This window comes from Falco peregrinus, chromosome 3 (assembly GCF_023634155.1).
Source record: "Falco peregrinus isolate bFalPer1 chromosome 3, bFalPer1.pri, whole genome shotgun sequence".
NCBI lineage: Eukaryota > Metazoa > Chordata > Aves > Falconiformes > Falconidae > Falco > Falco peregrinus.
The window spans coordinates 93,219,945-93,245,397 of NC_073723.1; the positions used below are offsets into that span (position 1 = coordinate 93,219,945).

The window sequence follows — 25,453 nt, forward strand, 5'->3', positions numbered from 1 at the left end:
GAGTAAAAAAAATTTAAAAATCTAGGTACAGTTAATGAAGAAATGGGAACCACTCCTATGACAGACCACTTGAATTTTTTCACCAGAGAAATCCAACTCATAAAAATTAAAAAAAAAAAAAAAAAAAATCCTTATCCTTTCTTCTTAAACCACTGTTTTTCCTTCCCTTACTGTGCACCCATCCATCCAGATACATACTGACCTTTCTCATTCCCAAACTCCTGACAGAAGACTTGTACCAGTCTCCCCGCAAACATCACTCAAATACACAGTCTTCCTTGGTGCAAGAACTACCGCACGCTACAAGAGTCAGATAGGGAACACAGATAAATTTAGAAAGTCAAATGCAATAAAAGATGTTTTTGTTGTTGCTCACCCCCCATCCTGGAGTGACCCTGGCATTCCCAAGACAGGGCGAGAGATACTTCTTCCGACATGACCAGCAGTTTCTGAAAGGCTTCGGTTTTAACCTGCTGACGGGTTAAGTGCATTGCGGACATACCAGGTAGCCCAAGAAAGCCTTGCCTTATTTTTGGACATACTCCCTGCTACTTAGTTTTTACCTCCAGTACTGCACTGCAATATATAGGACTAACCTTCCTTTCTAGAAAACCTATTCAGGCCTGTTGCTTTTCATTTGGGGATAGCTCAGGTATGACAGTTACCTGATTTTTATTTTAAGAAAAGGTTAACAGCAAACATAAAAGCTGCCGGGGTGGGTGGCAGTTTAGGGAGTGAGGGGGGAACCCTTCAAATCCAAATCACACTTTCCTTTCTGCACTCCTACAGCTGGAATGAAAATCAGACCTATTTGAAACTCTTAATCAAACCTTTTTAATTCTGCATTTGAAATCACAGTATGTTTACCATAAATTAAATTAGTTCTAAAAAAATTAAATTAATTCAAAACAGCATTCAAGCAAACAATGATTTGCTTCTCAAAGCTTTGAAGAAAGTCAGACACTGAGCTTGCAGAAACCGTTGACCAGTGCTCTGAAACGAGAGTTTGCAGAAGGTCTAGCTTGGCTTTTGACAGCTACGGTTTTCCCCAAATGGGTGAAAGATGGATTGTAAATTCAAGTTTGCTTAAATTAGCATATTACTATTGCCACTGAAAGCAAGGTGTGGCAGTGGGGAAGTTTCAGGATGCAGAAAGCTTATTCTTCTCTTCCCTCTGGTACCTACTATGTTATCTACTATAATAACTAAAATCTTGAAGGATGTGGTAACCAGAAACAAAAAGCCACAATGCTTCTTTAGTTTAATGACACTGGGTAACTTTAAAGAACAAAACCATATGTTGGTAAACTTCTATTTTGCTCGAAGACAAACAAGAGCTTGTTCAAATGTTCTTCACTAATAATTAGTCTTTAAACAATGTTGATGCTTTTCAATTCCACTTTCCATCTAAGTGCAGCTTGGCACAAACTGCACGGAAAAACCAACTATTAATCAGTGATCTGAGCATGTGTACACAGAGCCCTACAACTACTCCAGTGAGCATGTGTACAGCATGCACCCACCCAGTTCTCCAGGAACAGTGCCAAATGAATGTGGAAACTATATTTAATTACAAGTCAACACATCTGAATTACTACCAGCCAGTGACCACCTACTTCCTTTTAAAAAGCATCCTAAATAATTAAGTTCTGACTTTAAGGTAGGGTTTCAGCCTTGCTGTCTGAAGGCAAGAATAAAGTAAAATCTATAACCAAATCCTTGATGTTCTCCACACCAAATATCTTGCCTGCTTTAAGATACGATCCAAAATTGGGATTCAGAGTCAGCAGCAGGGATCACCTCAGGCACCAACCAGCACTCACTGCACTTTAAATTATTACGTGAAGCACCCTCCTTCTTCGGTTCCCCCCTTTGCCACCAACTACTCCTTGCCCTTCTGGCTGACAGACAAAATGTTCGAGGCCTTTGCATTTTAAAACTGCTCTGCCCTTCCTTCCATTACAGATACAGGAAGGTTTTCTGGCTTAAAGGTGTCGATGGTTGTTACTAGCCATATTAAAAGATATCAAGAGAGGCTTCAGACCTTGCTTCATTCAGCCCTTAGCCTTATTAAGTTTAAAAATAAAATTTAAATAATAAAAAAATATATTTAATAAATAAATAAAAGCATCAACACCACAGTCAGGTATCCAGAAACGCTTACAGTTCTCTTATAGCAGCCAGCCAAGTCCAACGGTGGACAGGACTTGGACAAAACTCTCCAAGGCAGGACAGCAATACCCGACCTGCAGGGTTACAGTGGCAGATGGACAAGAACTGATCAAAGCCTGCTGGGGTCGGTCAGGGGGAACAGCCATGACATGTTCTTGTGCATGCAAAGGAGAACTTGTCAGAGTGACACTGTACTGAATAAACCTACCAACCCGCATGGCTGTGGAGTACCTCTGATCCCACAAAAGCCATCGTAAATCCAGATTTACTGAATCATCAAAATCACAACCTTAACATTCTGGCACATTGAAATCATATTTTGCTGCTGTAATTTTTGTTTGAGACAAACAGATCTCAAACATTCAGACCTCAAGTGAGCTGAACGCCCCAAGCCCTGCGCAGCATGGGTCTCAGTAAAGCCTCCTGTGAACCAAGGTGGAACAACCGCCAGCCTCAGAGCTTCACATCTACTTACTTAACCTAAAAGGAGAGGACACTTCCTTTCACCTCCAGGCTGTGGTACTTCTCCTTTTATTCAGCTGCCTTTAGTGGGCTCTTCCACTCCAGGAATGGGAACTCTCTCACATCACAGCAGTTTGTCCAGGATGCTTTGAGACACGCAAGCATTTCCTAGCCCTGCCAGCTGCATAACGAGGCTTGAAAATTAGAGTTTAGTTTGCAGAGTCATTAGATCAGTCATTACCATGGCTGCACAGAGCTATGCACAGGGTTTTATGTGAAACCTCTGTGGCCGAGGAGGAGGGTGTGGGCTGACATCTTGTTTACGGGAGCACTTGATGTTATAAACATGTGGAAACTTGGCAATGGCTAGCAAAGCTTAAATGCCATACAAGCTTTTACCTGTTTTGCTAGCTACTCTTAAAACCCATGCAAACCCCTCCTCCTGCCCTTCAGCTGAAGCTGAGCACCCACCGAAGGTGCCAAATGCCAAGCATCTTGGAGCTGCTGGGACAGCATTGCTCTGAAACAAAACAGGCAGCCACTCCGCCGTGCCCTGCCCTGCAGGCCTGCTGACCTCTCCAGTTCCAGATGCATCTCCTCTTTGATTCCTCCTCCTGAGTTCCTAAATTTCAAGCCTGCTAAGAACTGGTTTCAGAGAAGAGGCTGAGGGAGCTTTGTGCCAAGATTGTGGTCTGTTGCTGGCAAAGGGCCTTGCAAACAAACCAGGCTTGAACCAAATCCCCAGAAGGGATCCATGGTTCACCAGGGTGCAAGTGGTACTCGGGACATCCCTGCGTTTTCTTGTCTGTAGGCTCAGCCTCCACTGGAAGTTAGAGAAAGGCAGGCATCTCCTCTCCTCCATCTCAGCTGTGCTGGTCCTCAAGTCCTACTCCTCTCTCTGGATGACTCCTGCCAGAGCAAACAAGCTGCTCGTAAGCAGAGCCACTAACGAAGCCTGAGCCATGCCAGATCCTTCCTACACCTTGAGGAGCACCTTCAGGATTTTTGGTCTGCTTTTGTGTGACTGAAACTGGTCAAAAGTGAAGGGAGAAGAGGGAAACTGAGAAAATGCTGAAGCAAGCAGGAGGATACAGTGGCTGAATGAGCTACATCAGTTGATCTTCTTAGGAAAACAAGCTTAAAAAAGATTGGTTACATGGAATAACAAGCATCTTGGCCTGGAGACAGAACATTTAAGGTAAAGCTGGGAAATCTAGAGTGCTGTTTCTGACTATGGCTTGTGCTAGAACCATGTGGCAAGATTTTATTCAGGATATTTTCTCCACAAGACAAGTCTCCACCTGACACAGCTGCAGGAGACAAGCTACAGAGCTGCTTTTAAACTACAAAGCCAGAGAAAGGACACTCCTAATGGAAATGCTCAGTGCTCTCGTGGGAGCTGTCACACCTTCAAGACTAAGCAGTCTGGCTTTCTCGGCACACCAAGGAGACTTGCCAGCGTGCTTATAATGGCTTGGTTCTGATTAACACTAACATACACTGTCACCAGTTTGAGTAAGCAACGGAATTTGCCTGAAAGAACTACATCCAGAAAGTTCAGTTTAGATCTGCACTCCCCAAATTAACTACCAGTCCATTAAGAAGATCCATATTTTAGCCTTGGTGCAGCAAGGGTGGACATTCTCCTCTGATGTCCACCCAGTCCTAACAGTTACCACAAGTTGTTCACGACTCTTCTCTCACATTCCCAAGAAAGCTACTTGTAGTGTCAGATTTGGTCTTACGAGTGCAGAATCAGTTAATATAGGAAATGTATAGAAAGCTACAATTACTTAAAAATAAAATTATTTTTCCTTTAGATCAAGTTGGTTTGATATTTCAGAAAAAAATCTGCAGTTAGTATGTACTATATGAGGTAAGTACCACGGAGAAGGGAGAATGTGTTGGCAGCACAGAGCACAAAATGACATGGGCAATTTGGCTGCCAGCAGGAAAGATTTTTTGGATTAAATAAAAAGAAGTGTTAAATGTTTGCCTGTGCCAAGAAAGCTTGACCCCTGCTTTTGAGAAGGCTATATAAATTGGTTCAACAATTTAACAAAGTTTCAATTATGCAGTACTTAGTGCCTGGAAAAAAAACACTTCATACTTACTACTTATAAACTCTGCTGAATCCTTGAAAGCCTGTTTGCTCAACACTCTCAGCTCTGCGAACACAAGACTAGGAAGAATTTTCTTCCCTGCACTTCTGCAAGGTTCGTTCTATACTGTCACAGGTGATCAGTTCAAGTCTGGCACAGGGTAAAAATGAAAGCGAATCAAAATATCCTCCCCATTCTTTCCAAAGGCTTAGCGGTATAGATAAACTAGCAAACTGAGTTTCATCTCAGCACCTGAGAAGAAGCTTAAACACCATAAAAATAACACCTGAAGCAGCAGTGCACATTGTAATAATGGTTGTGTGTGACGATGCCCAGAAGACTACGGAGAACATGGCAAAACCAGTCTGATACCTGTATTTCTGCATCAGTCTGTCAGACATTGTAGAACCACAGAACAGTTTGGGCTGGAAGGGACCTTAAAGACCCTCCAGTTCCACCCCCCCTGCCATGGGCAGGGACACCTCCTACTAGACCAAGTTGCTCAAAGCCCCATCCAGCCTGGCCTTGAGCACTTCCAGGGATGGGGCACCTACAGCTGCTCTGGGCAAGCTGTTCCAGTGCCTCACCACCCCCACAGCGAAGAATTTCTTCCTAGTATCTAATCTACATCTACCCTCTTCCAGCTTAAAGCCATTACCCCTCATCTTATTGCTACAGGCCCTCGTAAAGTCTGTCCCCACCTTTCCTGTAGCCTCCTTCAGGTAGTGTGGAAGGTGGCTACAGGGTGTCCCTGGAGCCTTCTCTTCTCCAGGATGAACATCCCCAACTCTCTCATCCTGACTCTCCTGTGGGAGAGCTGCTTCAGCCCTCTGACCATCCCAGCCCTTCTACTTATACAAGTGGCTGTAAGCATTTACTTTGAAGAAATGAGTGCTACCTAACATAAGTAATGAACACTTCAGCTAGAGACAGAGCCCAGCCAGGCGATCACAATTAAAACCAAGTAAAACAGAAGAAAAAGCGCCCAGTCAACTAACATGCCTCGTCAATTTGGCAGCCAAGCAAGCTGTCTTCCCTGCACTCCCCCCTTACTGTCAGTCATCTGATTTTACTGCAGTTGCTTTTACTTCACATATTACAGTATGTCACCCCTCTGCTCACAGGTACATGACAATTACTAATAAAAGAGGCATGGGAAATTAAAAACAGGGCTCAGGATAAAACGGCTTGCGTAATTCTGTATGTAAGACGCCAGTTTTTCACAACGCCAACTATATGGCAATAAACAGATATAAATATATCGCAGCTACAAGCAAAAGCCCCACAAACCCACAGTCAGCCCACACACAGTGGTTTATTTGGGAGTTTTTAGTTTGTTTTTTTTTTTTATTATTTTTTGGGTAGTTGTGGTTTGGTTTTGGTTTGTTGTGTTTTTTTAAGGGTTTTTTCCTTCTCATTTGCAATCAAATAGACTTGAAGATCACAGTTTGCTGATGTCTCTCAGTTATGATCCAGAGCTGATTGTCCTCCCCATACATAAAATAATTCCAGTAGGCAGGGAATCTCACCTCGAGCATGATGCAATTGCAACTTTTATGCATCTCAGCTCTATATGAAGCAATGTGCCGATCTGCATCCAGTTACTTCATGTGGCTCATGTACTTGCCAGAGTGCAGAAGCTTCTGGGAACATGAGGGTTTGTTACCTGTGTCAGTTTATACCACTGCTTACAGGCCAGCATGTGAACTGTGGTGTAATAACACTGTAAATTTTAAAATGACAGTAATAGAAATTCTTAATTGTTCCCACAGTCAACCTGTCAGCATCAACTTGGGCTATGCTCTGGACTGAGGGAAGGGGGGAGGGGAAAAAAAAGCTTAATTTTCTGAATGGCGGTCTATAAGAAAAGACTTCACATTTGAGATTACATACTCTTCCCTCAGAAATCCTTCCCAGTTTTAATGAAGTGGGAGTGGAACAACCCCAAAGTGCAGGTAAAAAATTAAGCAAAACTACGACAGTTTGGCCAACACCCCACTGATTCGTGCCTTTAAAAAAATCTGAATGATGCTGCAATCAAAACTATCATCCTCTTACAACAAAAAGAGGACATAAACGGTTTCAGCCCTTACAGAAAGCGCACCTCTTCAGAATCATTTGTGCCACAGCCCTACATGCGCAGAGGGCTCTGGTCCTGCTGGACACAGCTACTAGTGCTGAGGTTTCAGACACTTTTTCATCTGTTCCTTTGGGCCGCATGAACAGTAATGGACCCCTGTGCAGAGCCAGAAGTGTCATAAAACCAGAGCCTTGCCAAATTAGCTGGAACACTAAGAGCAAAAAGCCTAAATACATCAGACAAGGAAGTGCCTGAACTCAGCAGTTGGTAAACGGAGCTAAGTGCAGGCTCCTACAATTCTAAAGACTTCAAGCAATGGACCAGGCTAGATCAAGCAATTACAGCACTGTCCCAGGACACAAGACTACTTGAAAATTCAAGGGGACCCGAAAGGTGTCTGAACACCACCAACATAAGGTCATCCAACCAAAACCAGAGCATTTCAGAACTGCAGCCACAGATGACAATGATAACTATTTAGTTCTTTACGCAGTCAGGGACATAGAACTAAATTTTTTTCCAGGTGAAACAGATAGGGATAACTCCATCCCTAATCATTTTGGGGACAGAAATGTGTGCTTACTTTCCCAATTTCACATGAGGCCTCTGCAATGCCTCCCAGTCTATGCATAATAATAAGACCGACCTGTGGCTTCCACTGTAGACCTTGCATGAGAGTCTTCCTCTTTGCAGAAAGCTTTTCATGTTTTATTTGCATTCCTACCTACATGCCCCTGTTCTCCCTCCTCCACTGGTATTTCTCAGGTTCAGAATCAGACTCTCACAGTGTGGAAACTAATATACTGCCAAGAAGCATGACTGAATATAAATGAATTCATCAAAAATGAAGGAAGTCTAAAATACTATCACAACCTGAATGTTCCAAAAAAATGTTTCTTATCCCTGAATCAGCATATTTTGCAGCTCTCTGTAGAGCTTTCTCTTCCTGTTATTGCTGCAGATGAGCTCTGCACCATATGAGATATCGGCACTAAGAACACACAGAACAACTTCTCAGGAGGAGACTTCTCCACACCTCCCCCAACCTTCCCAAGTATATCTAATAGACGTGCCTGTCCAAATTCTTCAGGTTTTCATTTAAAATTGAAATGGATTTTAATTCTTCAGTGAACAGTTCTTGCTCGCTCTCTTCTTTTTTTTCTTTTTTTTTTTTTTAAAGTTTCTGTTAAGGACTTCTTGAACATTATTTAAAACCTGATCAAACAACTTCCAAATTTAGAATTCTTGCTCAGATTCTCTTCCAGAAATATTCACGTACATTTTTCTATTCATGCCTCCATCAAAGTTACTTGGCAAATAATGAGCAGCATCTTCTTTGTTGTGGCTGTCTAGGAGCTATATATACATGCAGAATGGCAGAAGTTTCCTGGGTCATTTCTAGTTCATTCCATTTCTGGCTCTACAAATCCCCACCCACACCATGATTATTACTAATTAATATATGAGGGAGAGAGAAGCAGGCCAGGGGGGAGGAGAGAGAGTGAAATGCACAAAAAAGTATCTTCATCCCAGGAAACACTTAATTCCCCCTTACAAGCTGACCAACTTCAAGCATATTGACTGCTCTCCTGAATGCAGACTGACTTCTATTCAAGTCCTAGCATTTTTCAGAATTAAATCACACTGCTGTAACAACTGAGCTTGTCATCAAAGTCAAGGCAAGACCTTCAAGTTCATAAAGATATTGCCTGAAGCACTATGAGTGACAAACAGAGAAAACAGACTTAACAGCATTAGAAAAAACCTTGCAAGGCCTGGTCCTCCAACACAGCCTTTCCACAATAGCATTAAGACAGACAAAAAAAAAAAAAAAAAAAACAAACCAAACCACCCAAGAAAAAAAAAAAGATGAGAGAAATCTCTTCATCATCACCTATTTATTCTAAAGCTCTCAGCATATCATTCACCTTAGCTCCGAAATGCAGAGAGGATACATGCAAGTGGTCATGCTCTAGCAAGAGGAGCAAGACTCCCACTTCCTTTAAAACGGAGTCAGAAAATAGACTGTTAAACCAAGATGGTTAAAAAAAAGAATCTGTGAACTCAAGGTGGAAGCCATCAATTTTTAAAATGCTCATGGAAACAGATTCAAACATATATGTACTCAACAGCTGAAAACAGAGCTGATGCAAGACGGGGACACAGAGGAGGCTGACATCTCAGAAAGCTAGCTATAAGCATTTACAGGACAAACAACGAGGAAGAAAACAAATGAGAAAACCTAGGGGCATTACAAGGCAACAGGAGCAAAAGAGGTTCCAATTGCCATTACTTATTCACCAGATTTACAGCGCTCTATTAAGTGGCACTGCTGTTATCTGCTGCTAATACAGACTAATTGCTAATACAGACTAAATCCTATTTTATTTAAGCTACTGAAAAATGAGTACAAAGTTGATGAATGGCTGGCATCGTCCTTGTGCAGAAGGTGCTGATACACACTCAGGCAGCCAACAGCACTGAGCTAATTGAGAATCCATAGTCTTTTCCCAAGACCATGCCTGTATTTTAGCTCGTTACAGCTCACAGTGGGGTATGCTCAGTTTACATCTTTGCATACTCTTCTTTTAATATTCCAATGAATAATTTAGTTCAGATGATAAACCCTTTTGAATACTCCAGGCATTTTCTCCTCAAGACTATCGATGTGGTCCGAAAGCGCCTTCCAATTCGATGCTTAAGTGGGGCTGTCAACCACTCCTCCCTCCTCTCCTCGTATTTTGCCCATTTCATAAAAAGTAGAGTGCAAAACACAGGTCAGCCCATGACCTACAGCAAGTTGCATTACCTGCATGTCTCCCTCCCTCCTGCCTCTGGCACCCCTTCCCTTCCCCCTACTGGCACGTTACCTTGCAGATGACAGTACATGCTGTCATTTGATTTATGACACCAGCTGATTTCTTGCACACACAGAAGCAAATCCTCTCCTGCAACACACAAGAGACATTCCACCCAAATGCATAAGGCCAGGACAGAGAAGGTGCTTCAAGGGCCTTTTCTTACATAAAAAAGAAGATATTATGGCATGCACTTAGTATAATAAACATCCTTCCTTCTCCAGTTCTGAGGGAAACTCAGATTTCTCCCCCAAACTGTGTGGAAAAGAATCTCATAAGTATCCACTTTGCCATCTCTGGTATTTCAAAAAATCCTTTCCCTGCTTTATTCGTCAGCCTGACCACAAGGAAGCTCTGCACCATGACTGCCGAAGTCCTTCACACCCAGCATGCGCATTCCCTGCAACATGAAAACTATGCCATGTTTCCAAATAGCATCACAGGTTGTTTACAGAGACAAGCCAACTAAAGATATTTTTATTCTCGTCTCCTAAGACCAATTTATAATTAGTATCTTTTGAACAAGATGCACTTGCAGCACAACATCAACATGCTGACTCAAAATAGGGGTTCTCCTGCCAGCGGCCTCCCCAGGACAGCTCTTCTCAGTGACTTCCGATGTAACAGCATGCTGGGCCATAGGAACAGGGATATGGGCTGGCTGCAGGGCACAGCACAGACTAGGAGTTGGGCAGTGAAGGAAAACACTTGCAGGGGAGCTGAGAAGTCCCTCGAGAAGAGGTGTTCCTTCTCCAGGCAGACAATGCAGCCACCACTGCTCTAGCCTCGGTACCACTGGCTGATGTCGACAGAGTTTCTTCCCTTTCACAGAAACCTTAAGACTTGCTTTGCTGCTACGTGAACACGCAGCAGCTGCTCGGCAGAAACAGTTCCATTGCAGTGACTGCCGGTGTGTTTCCAGGCAGTTCACGTTACAGCATCCCTCCTGTGTCCCCTAAGCCCCCCTGCAGTTGTTCTGCCCAGCTCAGAGGGTACCAGTCACACAGCTCCCCTCTGAAGCATCCCTGAGTGCAGCCTTAAATACAGGCGCTGCTGTAATGCTTTCCACAGCATACAGATAGAGCGCTCCAGCTACAACAAAGGCTCCCTTGTGCTTCGGCACAGCCTGAAAGGGGGTGAAAAAGAGTATGCTATGGGATATGGCTGCCAGGAAGCTAGGGAGAGGCATGAGGGGGTAGGAAAGGAGAGAAACAGAGCCAGATGAGGGAGAGCAACAGGAAATCTGGATCCAGCTGCCTCCTCCTCCTCCTCCCCCCAGCTTGGTTAGAGTACAATACCCGGGCATCTGCAATGCACAGCATTCTTCTCGCTTCCTCTGCATTTCTGAACAGGAGAGCTGGAACAGAGCAAGGGGAGCCTCTGGGGTCCCACCTGCCCTGTGGTGCTCCTCCTGTGGACAGGGGACAGCAGGCACCACCCTAAGGGCAGCGTCCCTTCCTGCCCCTGTCTATCCCTCTGCGCCCCGTCCAGAGGGCAAGGGAAGCCAAGACCAGGCAAACCTTTCAAGTCTCATTGTGGGATAAGGCAATTATAACCCTTTGTTTTCCCAGAACTGTCAACTGTCAAGGCAGGTTGTTTCACCTAGCAATTTACCTTCCCAAATAAAACCACACAGAAACACACAAAAGGAAAAGCAAGAAGTCTGCAGACTGCAGCAACATCCACCCTGAATTCTTCTCTTAAAAAAGAAACTCTGTGGGCTTAAATGCAAGGAGAAATATTTATGACAAACTAAGCAACCCTCCTAAACATAATTAGCCGTCTCATTTTCTTCAATTATGAGGTCACCAAGATTCCTTTCCATACTTTGCCAGCTTTTGCTACGGAAAAAAAGCACCAGAAACCTCATAGATTAAACCCCCACTAAATTAACTTGGCTTGCTGGCCTCCTTTGGCTTCAAATAAGGAAAACCGTTACCTCAGGAGAAACAAAGCTTGCCACCTGCACTCACGGCACTCTAGGACATCTTCAACACAAGTGAGAAAGTTAATTGAAACAGCCACTGCAGCGAACTGAGAAACAAACATTGTCCACTGAGACCTGCTTAATCAGATGCTTTTACCAACAAGGTGTTCCACGTCCATAAATTTGGCATTTCTAGACTGCTGAAGGTCCTCCTCCTATGCTAGTTTTGCCCTTCCATGCAGCAAAAACTTGCTTTGTTCTGTTCTGCTAGCAGTTAACGAAAAATTAGTAAGATCATCTCCTGGAGCATGTTCCCTTATCACAATACAGCACTGATCTCTGCAAGCAAAAACCCCCATATTTTCAAGGAAGGCAAAACATTAGGTCATATATGCAAGAGACACTTACTACCTCCCATACATGGAGACGTGCATACTTCTGGGCTGTACAGCAAGGTTTCCAAGTCTTGAATTAGCCTTTGGTGCCCCAAAACTAACAGCTACATTGCTTTGCCTAAGCCATCATGACTATAACAACTTTAACAGAGAAATAATCCCATGGAAAACACTGGCCAGTTTCCAAGACAAATAAATGGCTATAATCTGAGAACAGCTCAAATAGTAATTACAGACGGTGGTCAGTTGGGCAGTGCATGTGGAGCAGCCAGAGAGAAGGGATAAACTGACTCACTCTTAACGCAAGGGAGGCAGCTTGTTACCCCTGCAGCGTGGACGGGCTACAGCTGGGGCGGTGCAAGGGAAACCAGTGTGTGCCTCAAAACAAACCTCTCGTGAACCTGTGCGTGGTAGACCGCTGCACATGGAATTGGCTCCCTAAGAGAAGCTGTGTCTAATCCTGGCACTAAGTCACCCTTTTCAGCTCCTGGAAAGAAGGGTACTTGAGTCTGTGCTATCCAACTCAGTCTTCCACGACCAATACAACTAAAATGCAAGCTGCTAGGGATCTGGTTTGATTTTATACAGCTGTCTCTTACAGGAAAGCTAAGTTTTAGAGAATCAAATTAGTAGTTATTTTGTTTCTAAGGTAAAATCCATAGGGCTTTACAACAAAAACACCAGCATTTCTGATGACCTGAAGTGTCACTGCGAGAGCAGCAGTCCAAGCTAAACTGCGTACCTCAGCAATCCTAGAAATTTGTGAGTTCAAACACAGTTAAAATGAAATGAAAAGCCTTGTATTTCTGTGATCACTGTGGGAATGGCATACTTTGTTCTGATGGGACACCCTTGCCTTATTGGTAGACATTTTGCTGCAAACTGACAGAAATTACCAAAGAACTCAAGCATCAGATTGAAAAATAATACAGTTTTTTCTACCAGCCATCAATTCTAGCCAGTACTCGTCACGTGTGCAGTTACCAACAGCACCCGCAGGGAACAAAGGAGCACAGACATGGTTTTAACCGATTTTCTTTGCTGATTCAGAAAGAATCACCCTCCCACCAGCAAGGCTGGGCAGTAGCCATACAGCCGAGGTGTTCTATTACTTTTAGGCAACCTGTATGACCTTGTTTGGAGACTGAAGAACGCCACAACTGAATTAAAAATGGTTCAGTAAGGCAAAAAACAATTGCCTTTTGCCTTTGGAAACCTGGGGTAAAACATGGTTTCAGCCATGAAGGAAAACTTCATGTGTTCTTAACTGCATGGGCTGCTATGAACAGAAAAAAACCCCTACCACCCACTGAGGAAGACTCCATTTAGATGCAATTGCCAGTGCTGAAGAGACCTTCAGAATTTAAGCTCTGCATATATACGAAAAAATTAAATACAAATACAGTAGGGAGGGGATCAATTCAAAGGACTTGTATTGGCCACTAAGTTACCCCATGTACTAGGTGGAAACAAACCTTGTTAAAAAACACAGCCATTCCTTCTGCTTCTTGCACCTTCCCACAAAACCCATCCTAGGAGTACCCATCCCTCCATCCATAGTTAGGAGGGCTTGCGTTAATTGGTTGCCCCGAGGTATTTGCCTTCAGCAAGACACTTTCCTTCTTGGAGGCACAAAAACTACCTTGAGAAACAAGTGTGTTGCCTCTGCCACTCTCCCAGTCCCGCTCCCCTTTCCCTCTTCAACACAGGGATCAGAAATCCACCAACCAAATGTGCCTTAACGCGTAAAAGACATTTGCCCTCACCCCATCTTGCCCAGCATGATGTGCAGCGTGTGGATGGAGATTCTTTCTCATCAACTGCACCTTGGAGCCAGGTGGTACAACATGCAGTCCATGGTGGGCATCAGTCGTATTTAACGGAAAACAGAAAGGTGCACAGGCAAAGCGCAGTACACAATATTGATTCTCTCACCTGAAAAAAGCAAAAGCTCTTCGTTTCAGAGAACAAGACCAGGAAACATAATGGGATCCTGGGAAACCTAACAGGAGCAGCTGAGCACCCCACTCCACACCACTTTCGCTGTGGCAGACGTGCCGATTTGTCACCTTTCGACACCAACAAGACAGAACAGGAAAAACATAATGCACACCCACCCCAACAACCTTCAGTGCCTGCTGACAGATCCGAATCCCACCTCACCACGCAAGGTCTCTCTCCAGAAAGCGCAGGAAGGCCCTGAACAGAGCCTGACTCAGCCTTTCACAGGGGGGGGGAAGCTCATCCCCTAGGAGCAAGATCTGTGTTTTAAGGGTGTTTCCCCACTCCTAGCTAGAGACAGGCATGCAACAGCCATCTCAGTCAGGAACATGCCTCTTTCATAGCCTAGTTCAGAGGAGGCTGCCATTACTACTGCTAGTTGTTAATAGGCCAGCCCCCCTAGCTAACATTGAAGAGATCTGCAGAACAGAACTGAAGATTTTATCTCTGAACCTGGCAGCAGAGAGGGATTAAAAACATTTTCTATGAAGACATATGAACATGCGGTCAAAGATGGGACAAGCCCCCTGTAGCAGATTTTTGTGATACCACTTCACTTTCAGGACAAGGTGGTAGACGCTGCGATGTTAAGAGTACATTAATCCTAGACAAAAAGCCTGCAGCTTCCAAAGGGTAGATTAATTATTAAAGCAGCAGCAATAAAAATATTCAGTAGTTCAGGACTTATACCTATATTATAGGCAGATAAGTACTCCAATAACCTTGTAGTTCAATTTGTAGATTCACTCCCTGCTCCCTGTAGGTAGCAACATAGCCATCTGAACTCCCCCATTTTCATTAATTTCCCTTTGTAGGAATAAATTAGAAAACATAACTAAGAAGCACCCTGTACACAGTAGTAGCAGCTTCCTCCATCTTCCCATGCTCTCTCTTCTCAGCCCCCTTAAGACTACAGCACATTTGCTTCACCAACCAACAAGCCAAAAGAGGGATCACCAAGATGATTAAGAACTTTTAAATACATCTTTTTTTATTTCAAAATAATCAGGATGACAAATACTGGGAGACTAAAGATAAGATCCCTTGGATTTTGAACAGATGCTCCATAACACCCTTGGCCTTTCAGTAGTCAGGTTTATCACTAGAACACCCCAAACCCAGACATTCAGAATAGGGATGGGCGTACGTGCCCTCGAGAACATCATAACTTTGGAGAAAAAGTCCGTTCCTGATAGGTACACATGAAGATCACCTAGCTTTGTGAGTAAAAGCAGAGCATATTCTGTTTGAATGAGGAATAGTTGTTGTTAACTGACAGGAATTAAGTTTCACCTTTGTGCATTCAACCCGAGTGAACTCCAACACACCCATTTATAGATATGAAATGCAAAAAAAAGCAAAAATAAAGTCTTGCAGCGCTGGCTGTGCGTCATTCAGTTGAGCAACTGCAGCTAGCAGTATTTAACTTGGTTAAATGAAAAAGTTGGTAGGGAGGCTGGAATCTCAGCAATTCCTCAACAGATTAATTTACTGTATTGTCTCTTGAGGGGAGAAGTTTTAAGTCTCTGATGTGTGTACCACTATACACTGTGAGTATTAAACAGGAGATGACAATTGCCAAGGTGGCTGTCCTCCAGTTAATCAGCCTGCTTTGACTCAGAGTCATCTGTGAACCACCGTTGAAAACCAATTGCTTGTTTAATGGGGCAGAAAGATGAAATCAATTTCAATATGAATCTCTAAAGTGTCCCTCTTATATAAAAGTGCTGCCTGAGGGAGCGAGGGACACTTACATTTCCTTCTGGTTGTGCCAGTTTTACTTCAATTTGCCACCCCTACAGGTATTGAATTATAAAATTACATGAAGAAAGAAGCTGTAGCTGCATGCAAACCGTATCTCTTTGGTTCATAGCATCCTCAAGACAGACAGAACTTCTCCCTGGTCTCCAGGAAGGTGACAGCCATACCCTCAACTGAGATTAGTTAACACTGACTCATCAGGTGTTTCATTAAGCAGCTGTGTCAATGGAGAAACCAAACACAGTGAGCAATGCTAATGCCAGCTGCTGCCACCAGCACCCTCAGTGCTCTAGGAAGAAGTGGTGACTGCTAGGGTGGAGGGCGTTCCAGGGACAGGTCACCCTGGCACGGATGGGGAATTGTCTCCAAACAAGCAAAAGCCATTAAGTGGCACTGTCAGGAAATCAGGGTCAGCAGGAAGGCAAACACACACACACAGAGCGTTATATGCCTTTGCTCAGGTGAGGAGCATTCACATCGGATCACAAGTGATTTGCTGACTGTACTGCATCCCATAATCTTTTTCCATTCCCAGACACCTAAAGGCAATAGCACCATTTTAGACTTAACCCTTTTTTCCTCTTCTGTTTTAAACAAATTTCCTAAGTTAAGAAATAATTCAATTTTACATTTCAACCTGGGAATTAAAGAAATGCATTAACAAAGAATTCAGGAAATTTTGCTGTTTTGCTTTTTAATAAGATTTTATGCCAGAAAGTCTGCACACACAAACAATTTATGTGATCCTTCACTAACATACCAAACCAGAAAACAAACATTTATGCTACTTTAGGAAAGCAAGAGACCACAGCCTGGACCAGTGGTTGACACACCACCCATCCCACCTGCACCCTCCCAGTGCTTTCCAGTCACATTTCATTACTTTGTGGCTATCATACAGAAACATCCCCGTGTCATGGAGGTGCGCGCCAGCAGGTCTGTGTCCCCACCAGATGCACAGTGCACTGCCTCTCACAGAGGCAACGCTACGTTCTTGTGCAATGGCTTCACACACAATGTGGGGGTGCCATCTCATTTCCCAGTTATTTTGAAAGCAGATATTCCCAAAAGCATAGCTTGCTCCCTCCCTGTCCCTTGCCCCAGCACCACGAGCAGTGTCAGGGTGCTTAGTCCCACCAGAAGCCAGGCGATGGAAATGACAGTGGACAGCCTACCAACACATTAATCCTCATCCTACTGCCCTCTCTCACTTCAGTCAAAGGCTCCATATCCACAGAGAAACTACTTGATGCCACAGTAAGGAACTTCTGTCCCTTAAGACAGCCTAAGAGATCACGCACATACTCAAAAATGAAATCTCTTACGTCACCTGCAGTGTGTTAACATTGCAAAGAGTCAAGCACTCAAGCACTGCAGAATTAAAAAGCCTGTGTTATCTTCCTGTAAATCTAGCGCCTGATCTCATACCATTCTTATCATCACATAGATAACTAAGTCTGCAAATTGTGTCTGCCAGTCTCTCATTGTGCTTTGTCAACAGGCCACCTTTAGGGGATAAGGTACACAGGATTAAATGTTTCCAAACCCCACAAGAAGGATACATAAGAAATGAAGAAAAACCAAAAGCAGCGCTTGGGAATTTGTTTCCCTCTGGAACAGTAAATTCTAGCAGCATCCAGGCAGCCCTGCATCTCTCACCTTTGACTCCACAGCTCACAGGCTTTCCAGAAGCTTCCAAAGAAAGGTTCTGACTTCACATCCAGAGGCTTTAGACTACCACCCTCAGTTATCCCAGCTGAAATGAACGGAGGAAAGAATACTCATGGGGCTACCAGGTGCATAACAGAGGACACTAATGTCTGCAGATCTTGGGAGCAACTGCCTCTGTCGCCGCACACCTGTGCAGCACCCAGGTATCACCAAATATTTCAGGGTGTCCTGGATCGTGCTGAGTCAGCATTTTCCGTAAGCCAGTCTCTGGTCACTAAGAACTTGATGCAGAAAAAGAGAAATGAAGCTATTGTATGCAAGTGCACGATATACGTTGTGTGTAGGATGGGGGTTTTGATCCCACAAGAAATTTTAATATTTTGACATGTACTTTCATCCAAGTCTATTTTCATTGCTTAAGGATTCCCATGATACAACAGACTAGTTTAACAAGGAAAGAAACTGCAGTGAAAATATAAGATCTAGGAATCCACACATGAGGAATAAAACACGTATAGCATTTGAAAGCCCCACGTTATCTCCAGAGAACACAGGTATTAAATTTGATCCAGAACAAAACATTTACAGTTTTTCCAGCACAGGCAGATGCCAGAGCATTCAAGCATTTTCTGCAGAAAGTTTCCATCTCAAAACAATACAGTTTTCAAAGAACAAACATATATTATTTTTTTAAGCAATCTTCTCATCCTCCTAAGTCCCATGCCCTCATATGCCATGCTTTCCATTTAGTGCTTCATCATGTGCCTTTTACCAGTTTGCCACCATTCACTCATACATCCATCTTTGCTAGGTCTGCTGCTAATATTTCAGAACTCCAAATGAAAAAGAGACCTTGACTTCCCATTAAAAAACAGCTGAGTGAAAGAGAGTTTCTTCCCCTCCCTGACCTTTCCATGGGAGGGTGGCCAGCTCAGCTGGAAGCCACATATGCACTATTCCTCACTCGTCATTTCTTTAACTTCCTTGGGGTCCAAGGACTGTAGCCATGTCAGACAAGTTTGCATGCTTCCACTAGAAAAATTTATACTTCAAGAATTCAGTTTTCCTCACAGGACGATGCCCTGATTTCTTCCCTTTTGACTTTGCTTCATCTGAAGCGTGCTCTGCCGTACATGAGAAACTCATCTATGTACAGCTCGTCACGAATGCACATGGACGATGTGGTGTGAGGAGGAAAGAGCACGCTGCAGGTTATGACTCCCTCATCTGTATCAGTCCCACCGCTGTTGCAATCACGCAACAATCCTAAGGTGGATTTGTTCAACGACAGAGCAGAGCAACTGGCGGTGGTGGGCTGGGAGTATCACTCCAAGAGGTACTTTTGAATTTTTTTGTTTAAGCCACATCACCTGGGCACAGCTGATTTTGAGCACAGCTACCAAACCAGTGAAATTAGAAAAATTCAGGAGGCAGCAACACGTCGCAGGAACTTCAAACGGGCTGTGCTGTTCGAGGGCCACAACTATGCTTTCGGATTTTCACAAGACAGCGCTGGGCAGCATGCAGTCTGCCACCCCATCAGCAAAGCCCACCTTCCTGCATTCTCACCTCCCCTGACATTTATGTTTGACATTTGCATCTGTTTGCCCCCTAATTGGCTATTTCAATAGAAGAGCAGAAAATCAGCTCAGCAGAGTAAATTGTTTGTTGGCTGGATTAAGTGGCTGAAGAGAGTGAGACAAATGTCAAAGCCAGCAGAAAGAGAGGGATGCAGGTGAGCAGGGCTGCTCCTCCCGGCAGCAGGAGCTGCTGGGCGATTCCTCCAGGATTCACCTTGGGAGTCACGTGCAGTCGTGAGAGTGCAAACACAGTTCTCCTGCACAGTGACCACAAAATGGGAACGCTATATCCAGTAATTACTGTACCTCAGTATCTTACCAAGATCACAGTTCCCATGCAGAAAAATCTTTCCTTAAAGACCACCAGGAAAACACCAGTACTGGGAGGACTGGGTGTCGGGCACATAGGCAGCAGCTCCACCAGACCCTCACGGCACTGACAGCCTCTCCAAAGACAGACCTCTCCAGGTACAGACAACACGAGACAGCTTCGCCAGCCACATCCTATTCCTGTCCTGATCTGCCAGCTTGCAGAACAAACAGAAAATGGAAGTTTTATACTTCTCTTTTAAATGAGATTAAATCGAATGTATTTTACACCGAATGCCTGTCTTGAAATGGTCTCAAGGTTTACATCCGAACAGTACCATTTCATACCAATTATACAGTATACAAGTATAACTACAATGCAGTATAAAACCCCCTAAACTTAAAGAATGTTTGGTTTGGCATTTAACCTTGTTATTTAAATTTAAGATACTACTGTAACTAAAATTATATTATTTGACATTAGGATTGTGCATAATACTTTGCAGACCAGTATTCCCAATTCACCGTCATCAGGACAAATTTGTTTTCATATAAATAGTTAAAATCTTAGTGAATTCTTTTAATATATTAGCAAGCATTGTAGTGTACCTTTCTCACAGATGTCTTTTCCAAAGAACAAGCACTATTCCCTTCCAGTGCTGAGAAAAGTAAAACTCACTCTTTTCAGCACTACCATCTATAATAAAAGAAACGGGAGACACAGCTGAAGCTTAAACACGTAAATCCAGAAACTTCCCTTTGTGTTTTCTTATTTTACACAGTATAATATTTTAAAATAGACATGGACATCCTGTAGTCAGACATTCTCAGGTAGCCACCTAAGTATCAATCAGAAATTAATTAAGCAAGCAGAAATTAAAAAACCAATCAAAACACTGAACACCATGACAATCCCAAAGATTCTGCAAATGGTCTGAGTAGATGATCAAGGTCATACGAGCTCATCAGACAATTCAGTGCAGAAAACATCTTTCAGCATCTTTATCCTAGACACAAACATTGTGAACTCTGCCCCTCAGTTCAAGCCCTAAACCTTTTTTATCCCAAAGTCAAAACTAAAATCTAGTCTCCTTAAAGGGTAAAATTTACTGAAGCAAGACCGATGGAACAGCAACAAAATGACCTTTTCAAAGAAATCGGGTCTTTCCAGCACTGTAATACCAGATAGATGATCTGCCTTTCTGCTCCTGAAGGTTCAGGATTGATCATGGGCTGCCAAGTCCACGATCAGGATGTTTTACTCCGAGTCACAGATTATTCGTTGTCATCAGCAGACTGGATACTTCATTTATTCATTAATCTCGATGCTGCTAAGAGAAGCCAGACAGAAAAGCAGAGATCGCATAGCCAAAACCTGATCGTATTTGGTTCTCCAACTGAGCTTCAGAAGTTTTAAACAAATCCAAGGCTGGTATCCTCACTCTGAAAGCTGAAGTAAATAAAATTAAAGCCATACAGATCTCTATAAATTATTTTTAAGAATCCTTTTCTCTACTGCCAGTTTATACACTCTTCTCCAAGACAAGTTAGTCAGTGCCTAGAAGTGGTGGAAGAACTTCCATCTGCTACTGCTTCAAAGACAGCTATCCTGAAAGGAAATATCAACCTGTCCAAGGCATAGGTTTCTAAACGTACTAGACCTACCATCCGTACCAAGATGCAATTAAACACTGTCTGATCTTTAAAAAGCCTGCAGGAACAAAGTTTTAAATCCCATGTACTGGAATGACCCACACTGAATAAAGGAGTGACTGGTAACAGCCTGATCTGTTTTCACCAAGAGAATTTCCTGACCTAAGGCTGCTGCAATAAGCTTGCAAGAATCAATTCATCTACGCTACAAGCCACAAGGGCTCTTAAACTGCATCTACAGCAGGGCACTACAGCAAGCTGAATTTGTAACATGGCTTTTGCAGTCCTTCCTCTCTCCTTAACTCCTCAGTCACCTACTCCTGCTCTCCTTCACCCACACTCATCCATCGCTGGGGTGCGCTTTTGAAGGGAGAAAGGCGAGGGGGAAAATGACTTAAAACCGAACAACAAAACCAAGAGTTTTCTCCTGGTTTAGACCCTTGTATCAGTTCGCTGTAGGGCCAGCAGCAGGTGGGAGCACCAGCCAGGGAAGGACGGGCAGACCCAGAGCAGGCAGATCCAGGTCAGCTTTGGCCGTCCCAGAGCTGCTGTCAGATTCTCCTGCAGGGCAAAAGCTTCAGCCTGTCCCTGCACTGTCGTTTTGAGATTTTAACTACTCCCAGCAATCAGGGCAGAAAGGATGTGCTTTGTGTATAGACATAAATAAAAGGCCCTCTCCTGCTTGGATGGCCAGGTGGGTTATTTCTCCAACATCGCTGCTTCTGTGAGGCATCTCATCCGCACTGCTGTGAGCAGAGCCATGCTGAGTGGCACTGGGCAAGCAGGACATGCATTGGTGGCCGAAGAAGGGACAAAGACTACAGGTAAATAAACACAGAGCTGTCCTGGCAGGAGAAAGCACCAATATCTCCAATGGAAGTCCCACCTGAAAACTGAAAACTCCCAATGAAGTACAGCACCGAGGCAGCAGTGCTACTCAAATCCACACAAGCTACCACAACAAGCTGCTGGCTTCATCTGGCTGTGTTTTTGATTCCAAAAAAATTAGGATATGAAATCTTTAATTGCTGTTATTATTCCTCATTGGATAGAAGCATATTTCTTATTTTAGAAAAATATCTATCACATTCTCTCTCAGCAGCAGGAAGAGAAAAGCAGCAGCTGTGGTACATATTGTATATTCTATTTTCTTTATTTTCCCTCTAGGTCACACAGCGGCTATTCTTTTTCTCAGCTTTGCCACATGCTACTGACCCTGGACCGACACAAAGCAAAGGACCGACTCAGCCAAAGACCACCCTTAAAGAACAGGTCAGGAAGGGGAAAAAGGCACTTTCTGAATGAGTATTTTATTGAAATGCAATACTCAGTCAAAAAGGGTGAATTTTGTCTCCTGAAAAAGTCAAATCCATCAGGTTAAAAGTTTACAAGATGCAGACTGAACTTTTCATATTTTCTTCCAGACTTCACTAAAGAAAAAAAAAAAAAGCAGCAGAACAGGACAACACTTCAGGCTGATTCACAGCTCTAAACTCACACGTGACATCTGAAAAGACTCAAACGGGTAGAGTCAAGGTTGGTACAAAGCTTCTCCTGCCCAAACTCCAAAGCACTCAAGTGCAGTAATTGCATTTCTATACTGTACAGATACAAGAGCAGCCATTTTTTCCAATAGATGAGTAACATTGACAGCAGCTTGCTTTATTTGTTTAGATTTCAAAGCAGAGACATTTTTAATGAATCTGTAATTCAAAAGCTCTTTTAATTAATTTTCCTCAAGCTTCCTAGAAACACAGACTTGGTTTTGTGCCTTGAAAAACAAGTCAGTCAAGTTCCAGGCAAAAACCCCTATTTCAAAGTCAAAGCTATAAATGAAACAAAAAAATGGGATCTTATTAAGAACACTGGTTGCAATTTCACCACATAAGCTATTTCTACCATTATACAATCTTTATAAGTTGCTCTTGTTTTTCCTCCCTGCCTTCAATCCATTTTTGGTTGCTATAACAAAAAACCATTTCTTCCATTATATTGCTTTTTGCCTCACCACATTATCGACTCCTCTTCCTGTGTGTTTTTTATTATAAAACTGTAAACTGAGTGCTTATATCCAGGAGGCAGCTACACTGCCCGCCACCACAGGAGTGAAGTCACACTGGAAGCAGCACTGGAAGCGAGGAAGGCCCCTAAAGAGCTGGCAGAGCAGCACGTTGTTCCCTCTGGACAGCAGTTTCAGATCAAGCAGAAGACACCAGGGATTTATTTGTTTATTTATTTTAGACAATGATCCCTGGTCCACGTGCTTAAATATCCATTGAACTGAATGCTTCACAGTGAAAACACCCTCCTTATTTCTCCAGGGAATTAGCCTCAACTGTTTGGATAACAGATGGTACATAAAGTAACCTACCTACGGCTTAGTACCAGGGCACACAGGTCTTGCAGTCTGCTTTTTAACAGAATTATTAAAGTGCACAGCATTCCAGCAGAGCTTGCCCTCTTCCACTGCACTGTGGCACTTCTCATGTGCTCGGCTGGCCAAGGCATGTGCAAACATCAGGCTCCGCTGCTGCTTCTGCCAGAGATTATTCTCCTCTGAGAATACACAGCAGCAGAATGAAATGCATGTCCTTAACCTAATATATTGAATATGTGAGGTAAGCCACTGATGGAGATGTATTTGCACTTAAACGCCCGACTGTTTGGGAGAGCACCGAGGCATCAGTGCACAAACTAATAGTTTGCTCTACAAGAAGGTGATCTCTGCCACAGCATTAGGACAGAAAGCTGGAAGAAGCCACAAGAACAGTTAGTCTGCCCTGAATTCCTCCAAACACAAGCCAGTAAGAGAGAGATGCTGGTGCATCCAAGAGGGGTGCAGGAATGAGGGTCTGGAACTTCTGATGCAAATACTGGACCATGCTCCCTCTGGCAGTTCAGCACAGACACTTCATCAAGCAACAGCTACATTTCCAAGCCACAAGCCTTCTTCAACCACCCTTCTTCTCTAAGATATTACCTGTTTTATTACCAAGCTTAAATTCAAGATCATCTATAGCTGAAAGACTCCTTACTGAATGTGTGGGGTGACTAAAGCAGACACACTACTCATATCTGGAACTGGAGTAGCGCTCACAAAGATTTGCGGATCATTCATTAGACTTCAGTAAGCTGATTTCTTCTCTCACAATTCACACCACAACCAGAATGCAAAGAATGTTAGCAAACAAGTTTTCAAGATACTAACAAACACTTACGTCTCAACTTATCTCTAAAAACTACTAAGTCTATGTACAATTCATTTAAGAAGGGACCAGATGTTCTCAAAAGACAAAAACATAGCTCATACTTTCAGGTCCATCAGTAACTGCAGCGTATGACTTCAACAGTTTCATGTGCAATGCAACCTTGAGTAGTTTTATTTAAAAAATAAAGAGAAGTGATATGAGTACTGGAACAGCATGTATGATTGAATTCTGTAGACTGGCAACAAATAAAATGAAGAATTAAAACAAGAGTGAACTTTTTATTGTATCTGACTAAATAATATGCATTTGCAGAAATCCTGCAACAAGAGTTGCCTGCAAATTTCATGCTTCGAGTGAAATTTAATTAACTTGAACTAGTAAAAATCCCACAGGGTTATGTTATTTGTAAGCGAGAAAATAGGACTCATGTCTGTGTGACTGGGGATGGGAATTTGGCTAGCCTTGTTAAATTACAGTTCCTCTTGAAAGGCACATAAATATTTATGTGAATGTGTGCTGACATTTGTTGCTGGACTTGAATATTCAAGTCACTACAGATAACTTCTAAATCTACCTTCTTCATACACATGGTTTTTCCTCTGTGTACATCCTGTTGCGATAATTTGGCTTGCATTTTCATGACAAGCTATCCTGTAGGGACAGGCAGGAAAGGGAAGTAAAGCACTGTTCATTCATAGGTGATTTATGAACCTCTGTGTGCTTCCTCTTGCAGCAGAAAGTTAACAGATGCACACAAAAAAAGTCTACCTATACTGGAAGAAACACAGGGTTGAATTTTTTTTCCCCAGCTATGCTGAGTGCCTTAAGGGCAGCTCCTGAGCTGGTTGCTGCCCATCTTATTTCCAACCCTAGTCCATCCAGTTTTCAAGTTCTGCCAAATGTAAAGACACGGCCGAGGAACAGGATAGCTAAAACTCAGTAAGCAAACAGACTTAGCAAAATAGGCTTTATATGTACAACTTCTCTTTGATGCTCTCTGCAACAAAGTTTCCCGCTAGCAAAAAAATCCCCCAGCCCTAAAAATAAAAAAATAAATCACAACTAACAGAGTCCACATGCCTGTTTCTGAATCAGTCGCATTTGTCAGAGAAAAAAAGAACACAACATCCTCTCGGATCATGGAAGCATGGGATTAACTATGAACACACGACAGTATCAGACATACACCAATGATACAACATTGCTGCAATATCAAACCTCTGTAACTGCAAAGCACACAACCATTTCCCAGCCCAAACAGGCAGTCATTGGA

At 43.2% G+C, this 25,453-nt stretch overlaps 1 protein-coding gene across 5 annotated transcripts in view; it reads right to left on the minus strand.

The window, feature by feature from the left end:
- Positions 1-25,453, minus strand: part of SLC22A23 (solute carrier family 22 member 23) — a 113,736-nt gene that overhangs the window by 56,609 nt on the left and 31,674 nt on the right. Inside the window, exon 4 of one of the 5 annotated variants that reach the window (XM_055798429.1) lies at positions 17,347-17,514. The exons of the other annotated variants lie outside the window; for them this stretch is intronic. Within the exon in view, the coding sequence (XP_055654404.1) occupies positions 17,414-17,514 (101 nt within the window). The 3' untranslated portion in view covers positions 17,347-17,413. Of the gene's footprint in view, positions 1-17,346; positions 17,515-25,453 lie in introns of those variants that run through there. 5 annotated transcript variants of the gene reach the window in all.